This window comes from Perognathus longimembris, chromosome 21 (assembly GCF_023159225.1).
Source record: "Perognathus longimembris pacificus isolate PPM17 chromosome 21, ASM2315922v1, whole genome shotgun sequence".
Classification (NCBI taxonomy): domain Eukaryota; kingdom Metazoa; phylum Chordata; class Mammalia; order Rodentia; family Heteromyidae; genus Perognathus; species Perognathus longimembris.
The window spans coordinates 10,826,002-10,848,826 of record NC_063181.1 but is presented as its reverse complement, the minus strand read 5'-3'; the positions used below and the strand labels follow the sequence as shown (position 1 = coordinate 10,848,826).

General features: G+C 36.1%; 1 protein-coding gene across 2 annotated transcripts in view; it reads right to left on the bottom strand.

The window, feature by feature from the left end:
- Nucleotides 1-22,825, bottom strand: part of Psd3 (pleckstrin and Sec7 domain containing 3) — a 320,435-nt gene that overhangs the window by 125,970 nt on the left and 171,640 nt on the right. For both annotated transcript variants that reach the window (XM_048330837.1, XM_048330838.1), the window contains one exon: nucleotides 15,867-15,956. In XM_048330837.1, the coding sequence (XP_048186794.1) occupies nucleotides 15,867-15,956 (90 nt within the window). The remainder of the gene's footprint in view (nucleotides 1-15,866; nucleotides 15,957-22,825) is intronic.

The following is a 22,825-nucleotide window of genomic DNA, read 5'->3' as shown; positions in this document are numbered from 1 at the left end:
CTTTATAAATACAGAAAAACAAATGAATAGGACTCATTAAGTACCATTAGGTCATTCACTATTTTTGTCTGAACATTTGTGTTACACATAAGGATGGATATTACTGAGATTTTTTTAACCAAGTAAAGACTAAGAAGTTATGGAAAATTGTTATTTTTAATGAATAATTTTTCTTGATGCTCATAGTTTTAAAAGACTGACATTTCTAATATAACTTTCTTACAGAACTAAAACACGGAAGTAGCCACAATTGGAAAATGAACTGATACATGAAGATGGCAACCCAGCAAATGCAGGACACCGGCCATTTCCTCCTGCCTGCACTGATGGGAGATGCTACAGGCACCACCGAGTCTGGAAATCCTTTGCTTTGCGAGTAGGACATAGTGGCTTCATTACTCACGCTTGACCTTTGCCAGAGAACGGCTGGCAGATGGGTTCACACAGCAAAGAGGAGATGGGATGAGATTATTCTGAGTCCCCAAGAAACGAGGCTCAGTGGAATAAGAACAATTAATTTCACTGAATAAGGGTCTTACAGTATGCATGGAACTTAGAAAAATGGGACAAGCCACCACGACTTGCACTCATTCTAGGTTTCTCATCATTCTTCCCCACTCTTCCTTAATCAAAATGGAAACTTATTATTTCTCTCAGCTATAGATGTGAATCCTCAACCAAGTGTTACAACCATTCTAAACCAGCAGTACCTGCAGCTTAGTGAGAAAGCTTTCAAGCCTGAAAGTCATGTAGGACAAAATGGACTACAATTCCTACTACAGGAAAAGGAAAAAAAAGGAAAAGCAGCAAAGTCCCCAATCAGACCACATAGGAGGCCAAAAGCAATCACACAGGAGGCTAAACCATGCAGTAAAGGAACAGGGAAGCTATGTTTTTTGTTTTTTTTATGTTGCCTTTTAAATACAGATATTAGGGTTAAGTGAGTGTGCTTCTTATATCTAAAAGGCAAAGGGACAAACATCACTAAACTCAAAGGCAGAGGAGCAGGACTTGAAACTTACATAACATACTGTATAGTCCTTAATGAATCAACTAATCCTATAAAGTTCAAGTTTCTTCACCTATAAAATCATGGCTAAAATATTTTCAATCAAATTCTTACTGTAAGGAGATTCAGGAACTAGTATATGTGCCTGAAAATAATACTAATATATATTGTAAATATTTTCATCTTTTATATACATTAAGGTACCTACATAAAATCTACTATAGCTACTATTATCAGTAGTAGTGTTTTTATTATTGTTGGTAGTATTTGGATTTAAACTCAGGCCCTCCTGGTTGAGAGACATGCCTCCAAAACCTTGTGTTAGTTATACTAAGATAGAGGTCTTGACTTTTTGCCAGGAGTAGACACAGACCACAATCTTCATACTTTTGGCCCCACTATAACTTGGGTTACAGGAATTGGCATATGTATATACTACCACAACCCATTTACTGGTTGAGATGGGAGTCTCAGTAACTCTCTGCCTTCACCACCCTAGGTCCACAACTTTCCTAATCTCTATCTCTTGAGTAGCTGGATTTACCATATATCATGCACTGTATTTTTAATACATTAAGCATTATCAGAAACATGACTTTCATCCTAGCTTAACGATGCCAGGAGCAGGTGAGAATGGGACCTCACTCTCAGCATCAACATTCACCCAAAGAGATACAACCATCACCCAGGTTGAAGAGGTACCAATACCTTTAGCAGACTGATCATTTTCCAGAAATGTTATTTTTTAAATCTTAGAGTGCTTAAAAAATAAGAATTCATTGTATAAATCATAAAATGAAAAAAAGCAAAGGAACAAGTAGGCTGAAGGGAATGAAAAATGTTGAAGGGGTAACACTGATCAAGATGCATTATATTCAGAAACTGCTTTGTTAAATAGTGCCTCCTTTGTACAGTTACTTAAAGATAATAATTTAAAAACAAAAATAGAAGCTATACTGAAAACCAGAAAATTCTTCAAGCCTTTATCCTCTAAAAATAAAGCATTCTACAAAATTCTAATTGTTTCCTAAAAGTACATCTAATAGTTTTTAAGGCAAAAAAAAAAACAAAAAACCCAAAACTTACTCTAAGGAAGACTTTTTTGCCTTTTCAAGACAAACCTTAAGCACTTAGGTACATCAGACTGTTCAGAACAACTTGGACTAAAAGCTTATTTCTCCCAGTGATTTAATTATTAAACATGTTTGTTCTCCAAAAATCATTTTGGAAGGCACATATGGAAAATCAGGTGGGGATATCAGATGGGTGAAAATTTAGTGATAAATATCTTAAAGAAAAAAGATGAACAATTAAGGAATTAATTTACATTAGAATCCCTTCCCGGTTTAGAAAGCACATGATTCTCCCAGAAGAAATAAAGACTTCAGGCAATAAACAAATCTTTGTGCAGTAGAGAAGATGAGGACTTACAAGAAAAAAAATGGGTGTTCTTATGTTTAATTATTAGTTATAGACTCACTGAAATACCAAGAGTATTTAAAGACACATGAGGACAGGAAAACCTGGAGAAGAAATGTAAATACAGTTCATTTGCTTGAACTGTATGGTGAACCATAAAATGTCCTAAAACATCTGCTTTATTATAGGGTTGGAAATGAAGGAGAGGGTTATATACTTTGAAATCTATTTTTTGCCTTCTATTTTTGCATGCCTAATAGTTTACACTTAATAGATTCAAGTTATAAATGCAGTAACTCATTATTAATAAACATGGATATAGGATTCTCTCCTATTTTAGTGGCTTAAAATATAAACCAATTTTAAACCTACTGCCAATCAATTTAAAATTATAAATGAAGGAACAAAGTCATGTCATCATGCGGAATAATCAAACTGAACTAATTAAACAGTACTTGGTATGGTCAGAACATTTGACTTAAAACAGAATACTTTTAAAGAAACTCCCAGAAAGAAGAGCTTGTAGACCTACTACAAGATGTGAGTTATCAGCCAAATGGAGGAGCCAGGCCAGCTTGGGGGAGAGGACCTCAGGCCACCACCACAGCTGCAGTCTGGGGAATGTCCATGTCCACATAGCAGGGCCTGGCAGCCTTCTGATCTCCAAATGGCACACAGACCTGGAGCTGGCCCTGGCTGCATGCTGACAGCTCCTGCTGGGTAAACTCAGCCTGGATGGCCCCCACACTGCTTGTACTAACACAGACTTTTGGCAATCTACTCCCCCTTCTCAGCAAAATCTAACCTCCCATTCTATCCTTTTCTTTCCACTTCACTTCTCCCTTGTCAATTCTGACAGCTTATAGCGACCTTCCCTAGCTGCAAAGATAAACATGTCTCCTGTGTTGCATTTGTAAAATTCTCCAGCAGAATACCTCCAACCTCCTTATGTTCTCTAAGGGTCTTTTTAAGCAGTCAAATTCGTGCACTTCTATTACAGCAGGAAGAGTCTGAATGACCTTGACAAAGTCTCAACAACTCTTTGAGCTTACCTCAGTCCTCAGTCTCCTTATCTAAAAATATAAGGATGCCAGTCTATCTAGATAACCTTCTCGGATTGCTTCTATTTCTAAGAAAATGACTTTCTATTCGTAGTAACTGTGAAGAGGTCCCAAACCCAGCCAGCAGTCACCCCGAAATCACCTACATCTCATTCACGTCCAAATGCACATCGTTTCCCATAGCCCTGCCACTGTCTCCTATTCTTCCTGGCTCTATGTCAACAATCTCTCCTGGAGACTGACCCCTGTCTTTTCTTTCCCTCTGTTGGAAGTTCTGTATCTGCACTTAGGAGCTCTCGCAGGCCTCCTGCAGTCCTTGAGTGTGAATTTACTTGGGTAGGTACCTCCTGAACCTGGAAGGCTTCCTTTCCTTCTAGAAAGAAGTCCTGGCACAAAGTCAACAAAGAACAACAACTGGGTGTTTATTAGGATTTTCAGATCCAAATATAAAGCCGGAATAATGTTTTCTGTCTCTTTTTTATTTTTATTTATTTATTTATTTTTGCCAGTCCTGGGCCTTGGACCCAGGGCCTGAGCATTGTCCTTGAGTTCTTTTGGATCAAGGCTAGCACTCTGCCACTTGAGCCACAGTGCCACTTCTGGCCGTTTTCTACATATGTGGTGCTGGGGAATCGAACCGAGGGCTTCATGTATAGGAGGCAAGCACTCTTGCCACTAGGCCATATTCCCAGCCCTCTGTCTCTTTTTTTAAATCTTGAAAAATAAACACCTGAGTGAAATATGGATTTAGTACAAACCCACATTTGCTGTATTATGGAATCCCCTCTCAATCCTGAAGTTCTCTGGAGACTGTGACAGAAAAATATGGCCTTCAGTTCACTATATCTAATTTTATTATAAAATAAAAATATTCTGTGTGCAGATGAAATGTAACTGTTGGAAGTTTTTCTTTTAATAAAACACACAAAGTCTTGAAGAAAAAGGTAGAACTTAAGTAAGATCTAAATCATTTGAAAATAGCAAGCCAACCTATATATACCAACTTAATAGAGTATCTACACTGGAAAGTTACAGTGTTTTCTGCCGCTGGTTAATAAAATCTTGAAAGTGACGCTTTCAAATCGAGAGACACAGGGTAAAAAAAAAAAAGACAAACAACTACAAAAGCAATACTTGAAAACTGTTTGGTGTGAATGAACTGAACAACTCATGGGGGAGGGGGGAAAGGAAAAGGGGAGGGGGGTGGGGGAGTGAGGGACAAGGTAACAAACAGTACAAGAAATGTATCCAATGCCTAATGTATGAAACTGTAACCTCTCTGTAATTCAGTTTGATAATAAAAAATATATATAAAAAAATTTTATATAAATATCACATTTCTCCTCATCAGGCCTTCACCTACTGATTCTGGCACCCATCAACAGGTCTTGTATGTAATAATAATTACTGTGGTATTTGCTTAATGGTAGTTTTCCATTTTCCCTCTTTCTGTGTACACTTGGTTAATTAAATCCCTCTGTAATAAAAAGCTGTTCCAATTCCATCATTCACTTTTTTTCAGTGGATATTTATTTAATCCTAGGGGTATATTTTATTACTGTCTTTTTTTTTTTTCAGAACTGTTCCAGCTCTGGCCATTTGGAGCTCCTCCAGGTTAGCTAGAGCCTCCTTCCTTTTCTAAGCACTTCCTTTATGTTCATACAAAATGTTCCAAGTTCATCTTGTATTTGCCCTGCCCCAGGACTAGAATCAACCTTTTCTAAGGTACCATTGCTGCTTTCTTGTAAACAATATTTACAAACTAAGGTCTGGGTGTTAGAAGGAATGACTCCTATCTGAGTATGGACATGTATACACATGTGCACGTGCTTTGTATATACACGAATGATATTGAGTGTGCACATAGCTTCACATAGTGGAAAGTAGAACATATACAGAACTCATATGTTTTAATTAAATGTCACAATGAAAATATAAGAATCCAAGAACAGAGAGAAATTACCAAAAAGAGACTCTATCGGTTTGTTTCATTTAAAAAATATTTTTCCATAGAGAAAACTGAAGCACAAATAACAAAGTGAACAGGCAAAGAAATATATCTTCAAAATCTGAAATGCGATGGAAATCAAAAGAACAATGGGAAAAAGCAACAATAATCTTTCATAACTACTAGAAAATATCCCATACCATCCTAAAGTAGAAAATGAATGGACAAAGATGGAATCAGAAACAGATACCAATTCCTGTGAACATGAAAACACAAAGCTTCAATCAAAATGTCAGTAGGATGGAGACAGGATGGAGACTGTCACACCTGGTGAAGAGCAGTCTTTTCTATACAGGAGATGAAGGGCTGAATTAACTATTAGAGGAATTACTTAGCACTCCTTCCAAGGTAGAAGCCACTCCACAAAGGCTTACTCTCAATACTAGTAAAAATGTCAAAGCAGAAGAATGGTTTTCCTTTGCAGGCTGATCATCATGACCCCCACTTCATGTCTGATCGGAAGGTGATCGGAAAGCCACTGGTAAGAGACAAAAGGAAATCCTTAAACAGACTATAGAATAGCATACTTTAAGAGTGAAATGTGAGTCACACCAAAGGAAAACAAAATTGTTGATTCACAGTAACACACTGTTGGCTTTCTGCACCATGGCTTTACCTTTTTCATCCTTGTTCACAGTTCATTATACTGAGCTTCATACTGAGGTCTTAAATGGGTACCCTTAAGAAGGTAGCTTCTCCCTGGCATCTATCTAAAAATTCCAGTCACTTCCTAATTGACTTTTTTGTCACTCATTACTGTTGGCTTTCAAAATGAAGGTGACCATGAGCCAAGGAAAATGAGTAATTCTAAAGATTGAGAAAAAAACAAACAAACAGCAATCAGTCCTCCAGAAAGAAATATAGCCTCTCCTATACTTAGATTTTGGTAGAATGAAACCTGAACTGAAAAACCAGCCACAACACCTAAACATCTACCCTCTAACCTACAAAATGTTGCTTCAAGCCACTGAGTTGTTTTAACTGCAATATCAAACTAATATATTCCCTCAGTATTTTATCCTACTCAATGTTTAAATCCTAGTGGGTATGAGAATCATCTGAGGAACTTTATGAACTACCCATTTTTCCATGGATTTGAAACTGGTGTGTATGTAGGGAGTAGCCAGGGAGAAGGCATCAAGTTTTCATTTCATATCCCATTCATATTTTCCCTGTGATTACTGAAGTTAGCTTTACCCCCACAAAGTTCCTGCATGTCCCTCCTAGGAAATCCCCATTTTTACATCCCATGTAAACTCCTGTTGAATGTTTTACTCACGACCACACATTAATTTTGTCTACGACACAATCACCATGTTAAAGCTCTGATATAAAGCTTCTTTCATTCACTATCAGTATGAGAGGAGTCCATTTCTTTCACTAGTGAGTAGAATTCTATTGTGTGGATATCCCACACCTGGTTGCCTATCCCTCGATCATATCAGTTGCTCATAATTTGGGGCTACTAAGAAGAAACCTGCTGTGATTATTTTTGTAACATATGCTCTCATTTCTGTTGAACTAGATCATAGGAGAAGTATATTTAATTTTTTAAGTATGTTTAGTTTTATAAGAAGTTTTGTAACTTTTGCCAACATGTACCATATAATAGTTTTCTATTTCAATAAGAACATTTCAAGCCCCCTGATCATCATAAGTGACTTTAATGTATAACCAGAATTGAGAGCTACTATAAAAGACTAAAATTCTTTGTCTTACTCATCTTTACTTCACCCAATATATTTAGCGCAGCTTTTGTCAAAGAACTCATGAATCCTATTAAATTGCAGCTAATTTTTGCCAAATATGGCAAATCTATTAAGCATACCTTCTATATCTAACATATTTAGTGAATGGTGTTGAGAGAAGTGTTTCCTAATTTGTGGAATCCTCCAATGTATATTTTCTATAAATTCTGAGCTACAACAGAATGTAACTTTGCTGTTGTCTAATTGAGGGCTGTGCCTCTGAAGCCAGCCACAGACTTACTAAGGAAAGAAAAGCATTTCTTTACACTTACTGTGTTGTTCCCGTCAACACAATAATGTGTGCACAAGTGTGCACTCGGGATTCTTAATGTTTGGAGAAATAAAGCTCATGGTGAAAATCTAAAGGTATGGATCTTCCCTCTCACAAAAAAGTTTAATTATGTATATAGACACGCACATACGTGACTGTGCATGCAATATCATCGTTTACATATGTCAATCCATGGTAAAATCAAAGCTGATGTTTTATAGAAGACAACAACCACTGTTTTTACAACAGCTGTTTTGCCCTTGGGATTACATTAAGTGTAAAAGATACTATGTCCAACAAGAAACAGTCTCTGTCCTTGAAATACAGGGCAAGGTGATCTCACACAAAGAATAGGAAATGCCACCTCTAATTCAAATTAATATACTCTCAAAGTATATAACTTTTTTCAAAGTCTTATTGTTTGCCTAAGTCTATAACATATGACTAACTTGAAATGCAAATCACCCTTCAAGGTAATATTTTGTGTATACAGATTGTGCTTTGATTTTCATTGCTGGGAATAAGAGAAAGGACATAAGGAAGGAAAGATTCACAACTTATCCTTCTGAAGAATAACTGATTCTAGAATTAAACTCATGGTGAAGTGACTTACACCAGATGTATGTATTGAACTGATTTTCTTTTGTGCATTCCTTCAAAGGGAAATGGCATCCACATAGATAACATGTTTTATTTGCTGGGGAGAAGTAGGAAGTACAAGGTGCTTGTTATTGGTCTGAAGGATGATGAAGGACTACAGAAATATGTCTCCATTTGACAGGACATTACACTGTGAAGGTGTGTGCACATATATGATCTCAAGGGGCTTCCTGTAAGGTATGGATAAATGCAAATTTTGCTTCTGCAAAAGCAATTTTTCAGCAACAAAAGAGAAAGAAACTTTAAAAATATAGTCAAACCCTTGAGATCCCTTAACTTGCTTGATTCCAAGTTTCTTCCTATACCAAAATTTGTGAATGCTCAATTCTGTTATAAAATAATAGCATTTGCCTATCATCTTCACATCATTCCCTCTTGTATTCTGCACATCATCTTACCTTATACCAAATACAGTATAGATGTTGTGTGAATAATTATCACTGTGTACTGTTCAGGGAATAACAAGAACAATGTTGGTACATGTTTAGTAAAGATGTAATTTTTCACAAATATTTTTAATCCATCGTTAGGAATCTATGGTTGTGGAAGGCCAATTGTAATAACAGTAAAAATCCCACACTGACAGTATGCACTTCAAGCAAAATCCAGAGTAGAGAAATTAATTATTATGTATTGACAGGTTTTCTGATCAAAGCTAATTTCTTTAAATGCCAAAAAATCTGTATGAAATGCTTTTGTTGGCAATCTTTCCAAATCTATTTCAAACTTCTTTTCTCCTTAATCAAACTTGGATGGGAACATTTCTGATGACTCATTTAGTCACCATTACTTTGCTGAGCTCTCTGAGAAGGGTACTGACTACACAGTCATCCTTCCCGCTAGCCTCCCACCCCACCCAAACAACTCCACTGTTTCATTTGGAGACCTAGTACCCTTCAAGCTTTCATTTTGCTCTTCGTCTTTTTACAACATCACTTTTTGCTCTCAGTACATATCTGACTCACAGTAGCACTCTATCCAACTTCATCCCTCTACCTCATGGCCAAACTGAAAAATTGTTACTTGTCCAAAATAATTTCAATGTATAATTTAAGTAAGAGCCCAAATGCTTGTGTTTAATTAGTTCCAAAAGAAGTAACTGGATGTACCTCTTGTTTTGTCAATGAAGAGATATTTCAGTGGTAGCTCATTGGTAAACTGTACACAACGACCTCTTAAGACTTACCAGGAAAGAGACCAGGCCAAAAATATGAAGTAAAAATTGTGATTATTATTAAAATAGGCTCTAGACAAGGGTCTGAATAAAATGCAAAGAAGTAGTTACACAGATTCTGTAATTTCCATTTACTTATTTATTTCTAGAGTTATTACTCTTTTTTTTTCTTGTCCTCACCTTTTTCAGTCCTAATTAACCTTTATGTAGTAAACTGTCGCTACACCAAATTGTTGTCCTTGATGGGAAACTTTTACAGAACAAGGACAAATGTCTTACATTAAAATTTGTTACTCTTCCTTAACATATAGGTAAAGACACCTTTTAGGATCCACTATATGACCTCTGTCATCATTCCAGCACACTTGAATTCAGGCCTGTTGACAGAAGCAAATCACTCCTGAAGAAACTCCCATGCCCCTTCCAAAAGAGGATGGTTTAAACTCACAATGTGATCAATTACCCATGTTCTCGCTTCAGTGGCAGCTGCAACAATCCCAGTCAACCATGTTATCATATTTTTTAAAATGCTCCAGACATACAAGCATTTGAAATGCTATGGAGGCATCAGAGCACTTCTTCATGATCAAATTAAAAATAGAATCTGCCTGGGAATCATTAATATTCCATTACAGTACCCTTAACGATTACCTCCACCCCCACTCAAACTTTTTCCTATTTTTTTTTTCTTCTTGGGGAAAAAAATCTGTCTGTACTCTTTAAGCAGCATCTGTTCTGTCAAACCGTTCTAACAGACTTCTTTGGGGGAGATTTTTTTTTTTTAAGACAAGAACATGATTTGTGGATTTCGGCTACTTCAAAGTATCACCCTCATTATCATCACCATTTTTCATTCAAGGTCTGAAGCACACCAAAGGCAGCATCATTATTCTGCCCATGATGATTTCATGTGGGAAAGCAATAGCTTGCTTGCAGACCTCGTGGGGAAGGCGGAGGCAAAAACGCCATGTGCCTTTTATCACATAACTCAGCTGGAGTTGCTTTGCTGGAAAAAAAGGCAGCAAGATTCCACATTTTGGGCCAGCACTTTTAAAGCTTTGCTATTAAAAAGCTTGTTAACATGGCTTTTCTCTTCAAAGGCTCTCTTCTTACACCGGGATAAGCATCTAAGCCCTTTCCTCCATAGATACTGTTGCTACCAGGTTTCCATGACCTTCTCTTGGAGAGAGCTCACCTACTCTAAGCAACAGTTGATGCTCTTTTTATAGCTACACTTAAATACCACCCATAAGTTCCTATTTTCAACCACATATCCGGATATAACTCAGATCAAGTATTTTTGAGAATTCACTTTGGGATTTTCATTTATAAAAAGTTTAAGCTTGTTTGAGACTAAGGCCAGATTCTTCCTCTCATAGAATCCCTTGAGAATAATCATTTGAGAATGCTGCTACAAAAATTTTTTTAAAAGAAAATTTCTTGGATTTAAATCTAAACATTTGCTCGTTTCATTATGAGTACATGCTGCTTTGTCTAAACCAGTAATGAAAAAATTAAAACAAGATATGTGATTTGAATTAACAAAAAAAAATGTTACAGAAAACTACAAATTTTCAATTATTAGATTGAAATGATCTTTATAGAGCACCTACAAGTTTCGTAACCTCCTTTGTACCAAAGCAACATTTGCCACCAAGATACCACATATGGAAGTTTAAGCATGGCAGAAAATAGTCCCAATTCTGAATCAAGTGAGGAGGGTAGAAGGCTGGGGCTGGGCAGCATACACTGGGACTCCATCAACCAATATCAACACCTAAAACCTATATGCACAGCCTAGATGATATTTTGTAAATGAAGAAACTGAGGCATAAAGAAGTCACAGTACGGCTCCATATTGTTCATGGGATAAACAAAGAGACAATGCGTGGTCTAGTCAGGTAAAATGCTGGGTTTGCTCGTCACATCTGACCTGGCTCATTTCATACTACTACAAAGACTTGATTAAACTCATTCCTGCAAGACCAACCATTAACTATGAAGACAAAGTTCAAGATTCTTCTATCTTTTACTTCTCTTCTTTTCCACGCAGGTTAGATGACAAGTTAAAAAAAAAAAAAAAGGCAGGAACCGAGAGAAAAATAAATAACAGAAGCCTCAATAAGATGCTTGCATACTTCGCATGTGTGTCTCAATATTATCACCACTCATACCAAGCCAGCACTCCTCGTTTGACAAATGGCCCTGTCCTGTCTTTTCAACTTCTACTTGGCCAAACAATTCTTTATACCATATCAGTATTAATAACAGTTTCATGTCACTTTCTAGGTTTCAATTCTTCAAAACAATCACCCCTGACCTTTTCTTAATACATCACTGTTTTGATACTGCCAATTATATCTCAACTCTTTACTATGATATTCAATACTTGGAAAGAATAATCAAGAATAATAAAAACTTTCCTAATTTCAATGTTGTGTCTAAACCTCTGGTTGAATGGGAAGAAACTACAACATTTGCTTTTTCTTGAAAGTGGACTTATTTTTTCAATTAAAGCCTTATTGAGATAATTACAGAATCAGATACAGTTACAAGAAATAGTACATTGCTTCCACCTTTCCTCTAATTATATATAACATCTGAAACACAGTAGCACAATATCACAAATAGTAAGATTAATAAAATTTGACCTTACTCAGGTATGCTCCCTGATAATCATGGAAGCAAATATATAAGTGGCTAGAACAAAAATGTGGAGGTGGAGAGGGAAGAAAAAGATGGCCTTGTGTTGCTTAAAGTTGACCTTTTGGTTAAAAATATAGAGAAATAGGAGAATTGTCAGTCTTTTCACTGAAAGGTCAGATTTTGGGGTGAGACGAAACTAGAAACAGATGTAAATGCTGCTGACTTTGCAGTCTTTTAGAAAAAAAATCTAACAGCCCTTTACTGTCACTTTCTGTAAACAGGTATCTTTTGAAGTTTGAACCCACAAATAGTTGTTTAGCCCTAAATCACTACTGGCTGATTGACTTTTATCCTCACATACAAATAGAGCTGATTTAATATATAATGCTTAGCCTTTAATTATGAACCTACAGAACACACTTTCATATTTCCTAATTATGGTCTTCCTCGTCTAACAAAATGCATTTATCTTTATTTAACATGCATTTTTCATTGCTGGTCTTAGGTCTGTTTAAATGCTACCTTATGACTAATTTCTCCATCATTTTACATATTACTTTTCTTTAAGAATATCAAAGGAGAAAATTATACTTAAAATATATAATGTTCTAGTCAACTCTTGTTAATTCATATTGAGAAATTGATGTAGAGGGTCTATGTATTTTGGAAACTTCTTTTAAAAGCATCTTTCTAAACTGAGTAAGCAGAAACAAATGCATTTGAATAAGAACTTTTAATGGGATTTGAGTCAATTGAAAAATCCTACTGTTGTATGTTATTTATCATTCCATTATTAGAATGAATTCTCCTAGGCCAAGCATACTGACTTATGATTTACATCCTTTCTATTTAACTCCCATTTCCTAATTCCCCTACCATAAACACATACTACACACTATACCACATACACACATATTTTCATTACTAACTACAAATCACAGAGTAAAAATGTTGATCTTCCCTTAAAAAAAACTATAAGCTAATTTCAAAGTTAATAAATTTTCAAGAAAAAATAAGTAATTGCCATAAAAATTCTAAAGTATATTTATATATTTTTTAAGTATATGCTTAAGTCAAACATCTAACTATGCAATATCCTTAAAGAATGCCATATTGACTTGGTCCAAATAAGATTTATTTACCTGTTTAATGATTTCCAGTGATACTACCTTATAACTGGAACTATTCTTATAACTACCTCTGTTATACAGGTACATTTAGGATGTATATTTAAAAGCACTCTGAATTTGTGCTCAAACTTTAGTTATTTGTGTTAGAAACATTCTGAAGAGTTTGGGGTGGTTTTTTATTCTTTCTTTTTCCAGTTTTGTTGTATCTGTCCTCTGCATCAATAAAGTGATTTTTTTTAATGTTCTAAGAGAACAGATTGTATTCGCTAATTCTTTTTTCTAATTCTTCTCAGTCCTACTGAATTCAAGTGCTGCTTAACAGGAAAGAAAAGAAATTAAAAAACTTACCTCTGACAAGGATAATAATATTAAAGAGAACATTATTTGACATTAATTGGCAAGTAGGAATAGGGAAACAGAGTGGACCATCAATAAATATGCTTAAATAGGCCACACCCAGAAGGAGATTCGAGTACAAAGAAATCTCAAGAGACATTAATCCAAATGCAACTTTTGATTCGAAAACAAGACAAGCAATATGTACCTAGGGAAATCGCAATTCAATCAAGTACATATTTTATACTGGATCTAGTATTTCAAATAGATATTTTATCTAATAATTTATCTCACTAGGGAACTCATCAGAGATGACTAACAAGAGGAAGAGAAAAAAGGGAAAAAGAAAATAAAAGACAGAAAGATAGGAGACATACACATGCCTGTATGTATGCACTCAGGAGGTTGATGGGGCAGGATCAGGAGTTTGAAGCCAGCCAGGCCTACAAAGAAAGACCCTATCTCAAGCTAAAACAAAACAAAATAGCACCAATGAGAACACAAAGCAAGGAAAGAGTAGGATGCACAGGAATAAGGAGAAAAGAACAAAGGAGAAGTGGATAGGAACAGTGCACAAAATGACAAAGCAAAACAAAAATTGTTTTAAGAAAATCTTTCATGTTGCTACTGATTGGGTGGGGGGGGGGGGGGTTCCTACTGAAACCAAGTATTATCTATAATGGGAAAAGGACAGAGGATTACTCTGACAATTTCCATACTTAATGCCATGATCATTTTCATCAGTGTCACTGGATAGTCATCTTCCATTGTGAATTAAGAATAAAATAAAATATATTGTCCCCTAAGGTTTATAAACATAATCTCAATTGTGGAGCTGCAACAAACAATCTAACAAACTTATAAAGTAAATCAAAGAACATACCTAGCAAAGTGAATAGTAACCACTGGATTGTACATTAGAAAGCTCAATCAAACATACTCCAAATCTACCCAATAATTTACTTATAGCCATGCAAGTTTCCCATATAGCCATAACTAAAATCTAAAAGCCTCACTATGAAAATTTGCTGTCAAATTTCATTCCTCACATAAGTTGATAAGAGCCCTAACAAATCCTCTTTTGGAGAGACTCCATTATTTTCTAAGCTAATGCCACTGGACTGAAAAAAAGGCTAGTTAACACTGTGTAACTTCAGTGGAGTGTACATAACATATTTTTAATGTCATAAGACTGAGCCTTTTATTTCCCATACCTATCTGAAATTATAGCTTCAGAAATCGAAGCAGTTACTCTGTAAACAAACTACAAGTATCGTTTCCCTGTAGTAAATTGAAGCTACTTTCATCCTGCTGTTCCCATTAGTTTTTAAATTAACTGTAATTAAAGTCAGTGAGACTTAAAATCTGATAACACCACATTTCAGTCTTCTTTCATTTTCCATAGTACAATGCCTTTCTAAAGCCAGCAATACTCTGAATACTATATAATTTTAAAGTTACACAGGGTGGGCAGTGTAGTTTAGCAGTAGAGTACTTGCTCAGCATGCTTCAGGCCCTGGATTCTATATTCAGCACCACAAAAATATTTTAAATTATTTAGTTAAATTAAATAAAATTTACATGCAACATAATAAAGGATCTGTCTTTCAACAACTACACTTCTTTATTACAGCATAATTCAAAAGTGCTACCTTTCTTAGAAAGTTCACTCAAAGGAACTAAAATTCCAAAAGAAACCTACAGGGGTAGCATTTTCAAGAGAAAGGAAGAACTGAATAAAGATGTGTAAAATTTAACAACTTAACACACATTTTAACCCAACTCCTCAAATACACAAATTCAGCTTCAGTCATAGTGTTTGATCAAATGCACATCTCATTTAGAATGCTGTGAAATGCATAAATTTCAAAGTTGATTTTATTGTTCCCTAGAAAACAAGCTGATGAAAAACATGCTGACTGTTATCAATAATAATGCTGATTGTAAATAATTCAGGCATTCTACAATTACTCAGAATTTAATCTAATTTATTTGCAGGGGCAACCTGAGTGCCTCTGTGTTTAGAGATTGAACACCTTCAGAGTTACTTCCATTTTAGATTGCAAATGTCTTTTTTGTTTCCATAGTGAATCCTTTGTGACCTTTCTCAGGTTTTGACAGTCTTCTTGCAAATAAGCAAAGAAAAAGTGCCCACTATTTTTATAGTCAACTCTCCCAAATCTCATTATCTCAGTATTACTGATCAAGGTGAATCCTTCAGGATATTAATTTAAAGATACTGTGTAGTCTGTGTAGTCTGAAATATCCTGAAAGCAAAGGCAGTAGAAACATACCTAGAGCCAAAATCAAAAAGCAAATTTACATGAGTGACTCAACCTATTTTGAGCTAAGAAACGGGCAGTAAATACAAGCAAGAGCTTAAAACCACTAGCCCAGTACTTACTTTCAACAGATCCTTAGAGAAATCAACACCTTCATTTACTCCTTGAAGATTTGCAATGAACTCTTGGCAGGTCATCTTCTTTCCAATATTCTGGAATAAAGGAAAAGCATAGATCATAATGACATTTATGGAATTCACGTTAGTTCTTAAATATATGATTAAGCAGAGAAAGCATGGAATTTTTTTAAAACATCTATACAAACATGGTGTATAGACAGTAATACAATTTTAATCCATAAGACAGATGTATTGTGCTTATTGTGCTTTTAAAACTGTCATGATGTAGGAAGATAAAAATCACATCAAGCCTTTAACCTAGAACAAAACAACCTAGAAAATCAAAGTCACATTTACGTGTTATACATAACACAGTTTTTAGTTTGAAACAGATAAAATGACATTTCTGACACAAACTCTGAAAGCTCCTTTGTTCTTTAGTGTTTTCTACATACTGTCAAGAACTGTGAAAATCTGTGATTTACCTACTTTCAAAAGCTAGCAAGCCTGTTCTGGTGCCAATTCCTCAGAAGGCTAAACATAGAGCTCCCCTATGACCCAGCAGCCCCACTTTTGGGTATCTATCCAAAAGACCATAAACAAAATCACACTAAAGCCACCAGCACAACAATGTTCATCGCAGCACAATTTGTCATAGCTAGAATCTGGAACAAACCCAGATGTCCCTCAGTAGACGAATGGATCAGGAAAATGTGGTACGTATACACAATGGAATGTTATGCCGCTATCAGAAAGAATGACATTGCCCCATTTGTAAGGAAATGAAAGGACTTGGAAAAAATTATACTGAGTGAAGTGAGCCAGACCCAAAGAAACATGGACTCTATGGTCTCCCTCATAGGGAATAATTAGCACAGGTTTAGGCTAGTCACAGCAGAGGATCACAAGAGCCCAAGAGCTATACCCTTATGAACACATAAGATGATGCTGAGTGAAATGAACTCCATGCTATGGAAATGATTGTTATATCACTGTTGTAACTACTGTCAACGTGCTATGTGTAACTGTAGCCTCTATTATTGATGATCCTCTTATATCCCCTTCCTGTGGTTGTACCTACACTATCTCTGTATCTTATCTGAGTATATTGGAAACCATGTATACTTGTAAACAGTAGTATATAGGATAAAAAAATACAAACAACTACAAAAGCAATACTTGCAAAACTGTGTGGTATAAATGAACTGAACAACTCATGGGGGGAAAGGGAAAGGGGGAGGGGGAGGGGGGAAATGAGGGACGAGGTAACAGTACAAGAAATGTATCCAATGCCTAATGTATGAAACTGTAACCTCTCTGTACATCAGTTTGATAATAAAAATTTGAAAAAAAAAAAAAGCTAGCAAGTTGGTTTGTAGCCAAATTTTTTTCATCATCATAACAATTCGGAAATGTTATTCAAGCAAACACTGTCCACTGGATAAATCTAATTATAATTACTGATTTTCTATCTCAAAGATACTTAGGTGTCTTAGAAACATTCTGAAGAAAAAGAATTAGTGAATACAATCTGTTCACTGAGAACATTAAAAAAAATCACTTTATTGATGCAGAGGACAGATACCACAATACTGGAAAAAGAAAGAATAAAAAAACCACCTCAAACTCTTCAGAATGTTTCTAAGACACCTAAGAATATTGGTGTATACACCAATATATTCTAACCATTTTCTTCACAAATCAATTCATAACTTCAGATAACTGAAACCATCAGGCCAGCTGCATCCCAGGAAGTACATTCCTGGGCTTTCCTGGGTTCTGAATTCCTTCCCAGTAGGAGAAAGCATGGGGATTTATAAAGGCTTCCAAATGAACTAACTGTGAGACACAGACACGGTCCTTTAAAATGAGCCCAACATTTGCAATCAAATTTGAGATGCTAATGATTTGCATCATGGCCTCTGAAATCAGGAGGCATTTTCATCAAACCTAAACACATAATACAAAATGAAAACTCCACACACAAGAACTCTATTTAAACCTTCAAAATACAAATCTTAAATGTTTCTATCAGAGATAATATTAACAAGAAAATCCAAAGTTTATACCCTAAGGGTATAGTCTGCATTTATTATATTTTTTCAAACAGAACTTTTCTCTAGTTATCTTTTAAGGAAACAGTCAATGCTTTTAGAGGTAAATTATTTGATAATTTACCACTTTACAAAAAAATGATTTGGATACATTTTAATATATTCCCCATCAGAATTTTTTAATAAAGATGGTACCTCATATTTATCTAAATATATTTGGGGATAGGAATAGCTAAACTATTATAGATAGTGTCATAAACTAAAGGCAAGAGTCTATGACATATTGTTTAAGTTTCTATAAAGAATCCGACAGTAGTTTAGGCCCTGAAGACCATGTAATCTCTGTTCAACATTGTTATTATAAAGTGTGAAAATGTAAACAACAAATGTGTCTGGCTGGTGCCAATAAATTGATAGAGGAAGGGGAAAATACAGTTATAAAATTCAATGCATATTCTACAAAATTAAGAAAATTGAGGGAAGGGTTGGTGTTGAGAGAGATGGGGGCAATGAAGAAGGGTGATATTAATCAAGATTCATTGTATTCATCCACTACTTAGTTGAATGACAACTCCTTTGTACAACTACTTAATGATAAAATTGAATTAAAATAAAACTTTATTTATAAAAAGGGCCAAGCCAGATTTTGTCTATGATTTATACTCTGTACACTCTTGGGTTAAAAACAACCAGAAAGGAAGAAAATATAAGCAAATATGCAAACAGACTGAATAGCTTCATTTACCTTGTCTCATTTTTCCATTTTTTAAATAATTACTATTTGTTATTATTATTATCAAGGTGATGTACAGAGAGATAATTACATGAGTCAGTTAATGAGTACATTTCCTTTTGTACAGTGTCGCCTGTTCCCTCACTCTTTCCCAGTCCTTCCCTCTAGTTCCCACCCACAAGCTGTGTAGTTCACTTTGATCCATGTCCAATGAGTTCCACTCCTGCATTTTTTCACCCTTTTCCCCTCCAATTCTGTGCAATCCCCCACCCTCCTGAAGATAGACAACCAAATACCATCTTGTCTCCTAACTGTAGGTTTTCCCTTTGAAAAAAGTTCTTCCCCACTCACCACAGCAGAGAACCAGTTCTTAGTTATTTCAGTAAAACTGACCACAAAGGGGGAAGATGGTGACTTTCATGGGGGCACAGGGAGCAGGATGAACCCCTTCGAAGCTCCAACTAAGGCAAACTTAAATTCAATCCTTGGAAGAGCTACCAATAGCTGTCTCAAGTATTTACTAGGAAAGAATTTAACAGTAATCAGAGTACACCAGGTACTCTGATCTGGAGCTTGAAGGATTGAATGATCTGAAATTGCATTTTAATACTGTAGGGTCTGGTAGCTTTGTGAGAACCATGCTTCCGAACAAACTAAAAACCTTAAGGGTCCACTGGTAAAAGCTGGCTTCATAACTCTGTTATTAAAAACCCAGCGGGTATACTCTCCCCCATGACAATCCCACATCCTCCTGCACAGTTCAATCAATGATGAAAAGCTAGTGACTGGTAATTACTTCAGAATGTAACTCTGTCTAAAGCTCCTGTTTGGCTGGCTGTTTGCTTCCCTAGTATGTGGTTGTGCTATGCTGCCACCAGGTGTCCATCTTTGTATATTACAGAGTCCTCCACAGATTCTCAAAGCAGAAAGCTAAAATACAATATGCAATCCTTTCATGAATCCAACGCTCAGCACCAATCCAAGCTCTACCTTTTAGGGATATGTGCGATGCTCCCTAGCATTTTGTAATACATTGCCACTGACAAAGGAACCAGAAGTGGTTAAAAAAAATTACATACATGCATGCACATATACATGTGCATATAAAATCTTCACTACAATATATGTATATGCATATACATATATATGTGTATATGCATAAATATTATCCTAACTCAGTGATTATCGAATGCATCCAGGTATCTATACGGTCAAACCTATTTTAAATACTCAGAAGTTACTTTTCTACTCTTATTCTCTCATGAGTATACAATATCTTAGAAGCTGTAAGACTAAGATTCAACAGATTGATTAATTGCAAAAGCAGTGAAAACATAGTTATCTTCTATTTAGAAAAGTATTAAAATATTTGCAAACATTAAATGCTATTCTTTTCATGAAATTTTTTTCCACTTTGGAAAGTGTAATTCTTTTGCAGTGGCAGCTCTGGCATTTGAACTCTAGGCAGGAGCTCCCCAGCCTCATGCCCTAAAGCCTTTTGTTTTGGTAAATTTTCAGACAGGGTCCTGACTTCTTTACCCATGCTGTCCTTGAACTTCAATCCCATCGGTGCCTCCTATACAACAGGAATTACAGGTGTGCATCACAATGGCTGATCTGTTAACATGGACAGGGTCTTGTTAGCTTTTTGTCCAGGCTTGCCTTAAACTATGAATCTTCTAGTCTTTGCCTCCTGGATAGCTAAGATTATAGGGATGAGCCATCATTCCTGGCCCTTAGAAAAGTACGGGCCTATTCTATTTACTGAATACATTTAAATTTTATTAAATATTAAATTACTGGATAGACAAAATAGATTTAAATTACCTAATAAATATTTTTAAATGTTATCAGCTTAGTTTCTAATGTGGTATATACTAATTTATACAAAAATATTTTTCTCAATTAAGAGTATAAAGACATCCTACAAATAAACATTAAGAAGATGTTAAGAGGCAACTCTATTAAGTACTAAGTTGCCTTAGTAAAGTATCTCATTTAAAATTTGAGAAAACAAAGAAAAATGCACTAAATTAATTTAAAATAAAAACAATTATTTAATTTTAAGTTGATTGCTAAGAACAGATATGGAATAATGGGATCAGAGGTCAGAGTAAGTTTTTAACTGCCCTCTTCATCCTTACTCCTTTCCCTCCCTAGACTGGAAAGTAAGAAAGATCAAAAAGGACTAGATACTGATAATGAATATAAGCTGCTTTTCTATTGTCATTCTACCAAAGAACAAGTCACAAGGATGAGGAATAATGCACAGTGACCAAGTACTGCACAAATCAGATCATCTGAGGTCCCTTGTGAGTTCCACCAACTTAGTTGTTATGTTTTCCAATTACAAACCTGCCCTGTGTAAAGTAGAATTTTTTAAACAAACAGTAAGGGGTGGGGTGATGAGAAAAGGAAGAGAGTTTCATTGCGGTCTGAGGGTCACAAAATCTAACAAAATCAACCTGTGCATGATTAAAATTGAACATAGTTTAATAAAGATGCCTATTAAAACCTTGGTGGTTGTCAGCATGAGAATGAATTACACTGCATTCTAAAGGTCATTTTAAAATTAAAAATGCTCAAATCATGGCATTTTTGTATAAAAATCATTCCCAGAGCTGACGGTTAGCTTCTCAGGCTATCCTGTAAGCACTCCCACCAGTCGTAATACTGGCAATGGTGAAAATGAATGTCCCCCCACTACAGCCCTCAGACCCTGGTACGCAGGCCTGAGCATGCAGAGCTTCTGAGAGGCCCAAAAGCTGGGGAGCTCCCAGTCAGGAGAAAAGAAAGAAAGGCGTGGCACCAAGCAGGAGGAAGAGCGTTACAGAGTTAAGCTCAGGCTGAAATCTGCAGCAGGGGCCAGCCAAGGGCATGTAGGTCATAGTGCAGCACACACAGGAGAGGTAGCCATAGCACTACAGGAAGGAAAGAGGTAGGGACATAGGTAAAAAGCAACTGCTAAGGGGGTGGGAATGTGGCCTAGTGGCAAGAGTTCTTGCCTTGCATGCATGAAGCCCTGGGTTCAATTCCTCAGAACCACATAAACAGAAAAGGCCAGAAGTGGTGCTGTGGCTCAAGTGGTAGAGTGCTAGCCTTGAGCAAAAAGAAAAAAAAAGAAAGCCAGGGACAGTGCCAGTGCCCCAGGACTGGCACAAAAAAAAAAAAGCAGCCGCCAGTTGTAACAATGATAATTACAGACAGACTTCTTGAGAACATCAATCACATACGGTTCATCAACCTCAAGGAGGGCTGTGGTGCTTTAGGGTGTGGAAATAACAAAATAGCACGATATGAGGAAATAAAAGCATTTTAGTTGCTCAAATTATCATTTTCACATTCATTTTCCACAATCAAATATAAACCAAATACTTATTCACTTCTAAAATGTTTACCTCTTACAAAGCAATGCAAGAGTTGAGTTTAGAAACTAGAAATGGGGGCTGGGAATATGGCCTAATGGCAAGAGTGCTTGCCTCCTACACATGAAGCTCTTGGTTCGATTCCCCAGCACCACATATATGGAAAACAGCCAGAAGGGGCACTGTGGCTCAGGTGGCAGAGTGCTAGCCTTGAGCGGGAAGAAGCCAGGGATGGTGCTCAGGCCCTGAGTCCAAGGCCCAGGACTGGCCAAAAAAAAAAAAAAAAAGAAACTAGAAATGTTTCCTGTTACTCTTCTCAAAGTGAACTCTATTTAAAAAAGAAAATATTAATTCATTACAAAATGTATACCTAATTCAACAGGTTCTTTCTTCTTGTCAGTAGGGTGCATTACCTCATATTCCTGCCCATTATCAAACTTAGAACCTAACACCAAGAACCAGCAAGATGCCATCCCACAGATAGCTCAGCACATCTGGAGTGTTCCAATGAAAATATACCTTGGAAACCCCCACCTCCGAGCAGAGAGCCATACTTCTATTCACTGCACATGGTGGACTAGATGCTACCAATACTGAGGGCAGAAAAACACTGAATGAAATTACTGCTAAAAAGCTCAAACCCCCACATGAAGTAGAACATGCTGTCGTGATTTCTTCTTAAAAGCAATTCTAACTATGGTAGTCTCTAACCACAACTCACCGTTAGCCAGCTACGGGCTCTAAACCTTTCTAGAGATCACCTAGTTATGAAATCTAAAACTGAGTATGCTCATATAATCTCACTCTTCA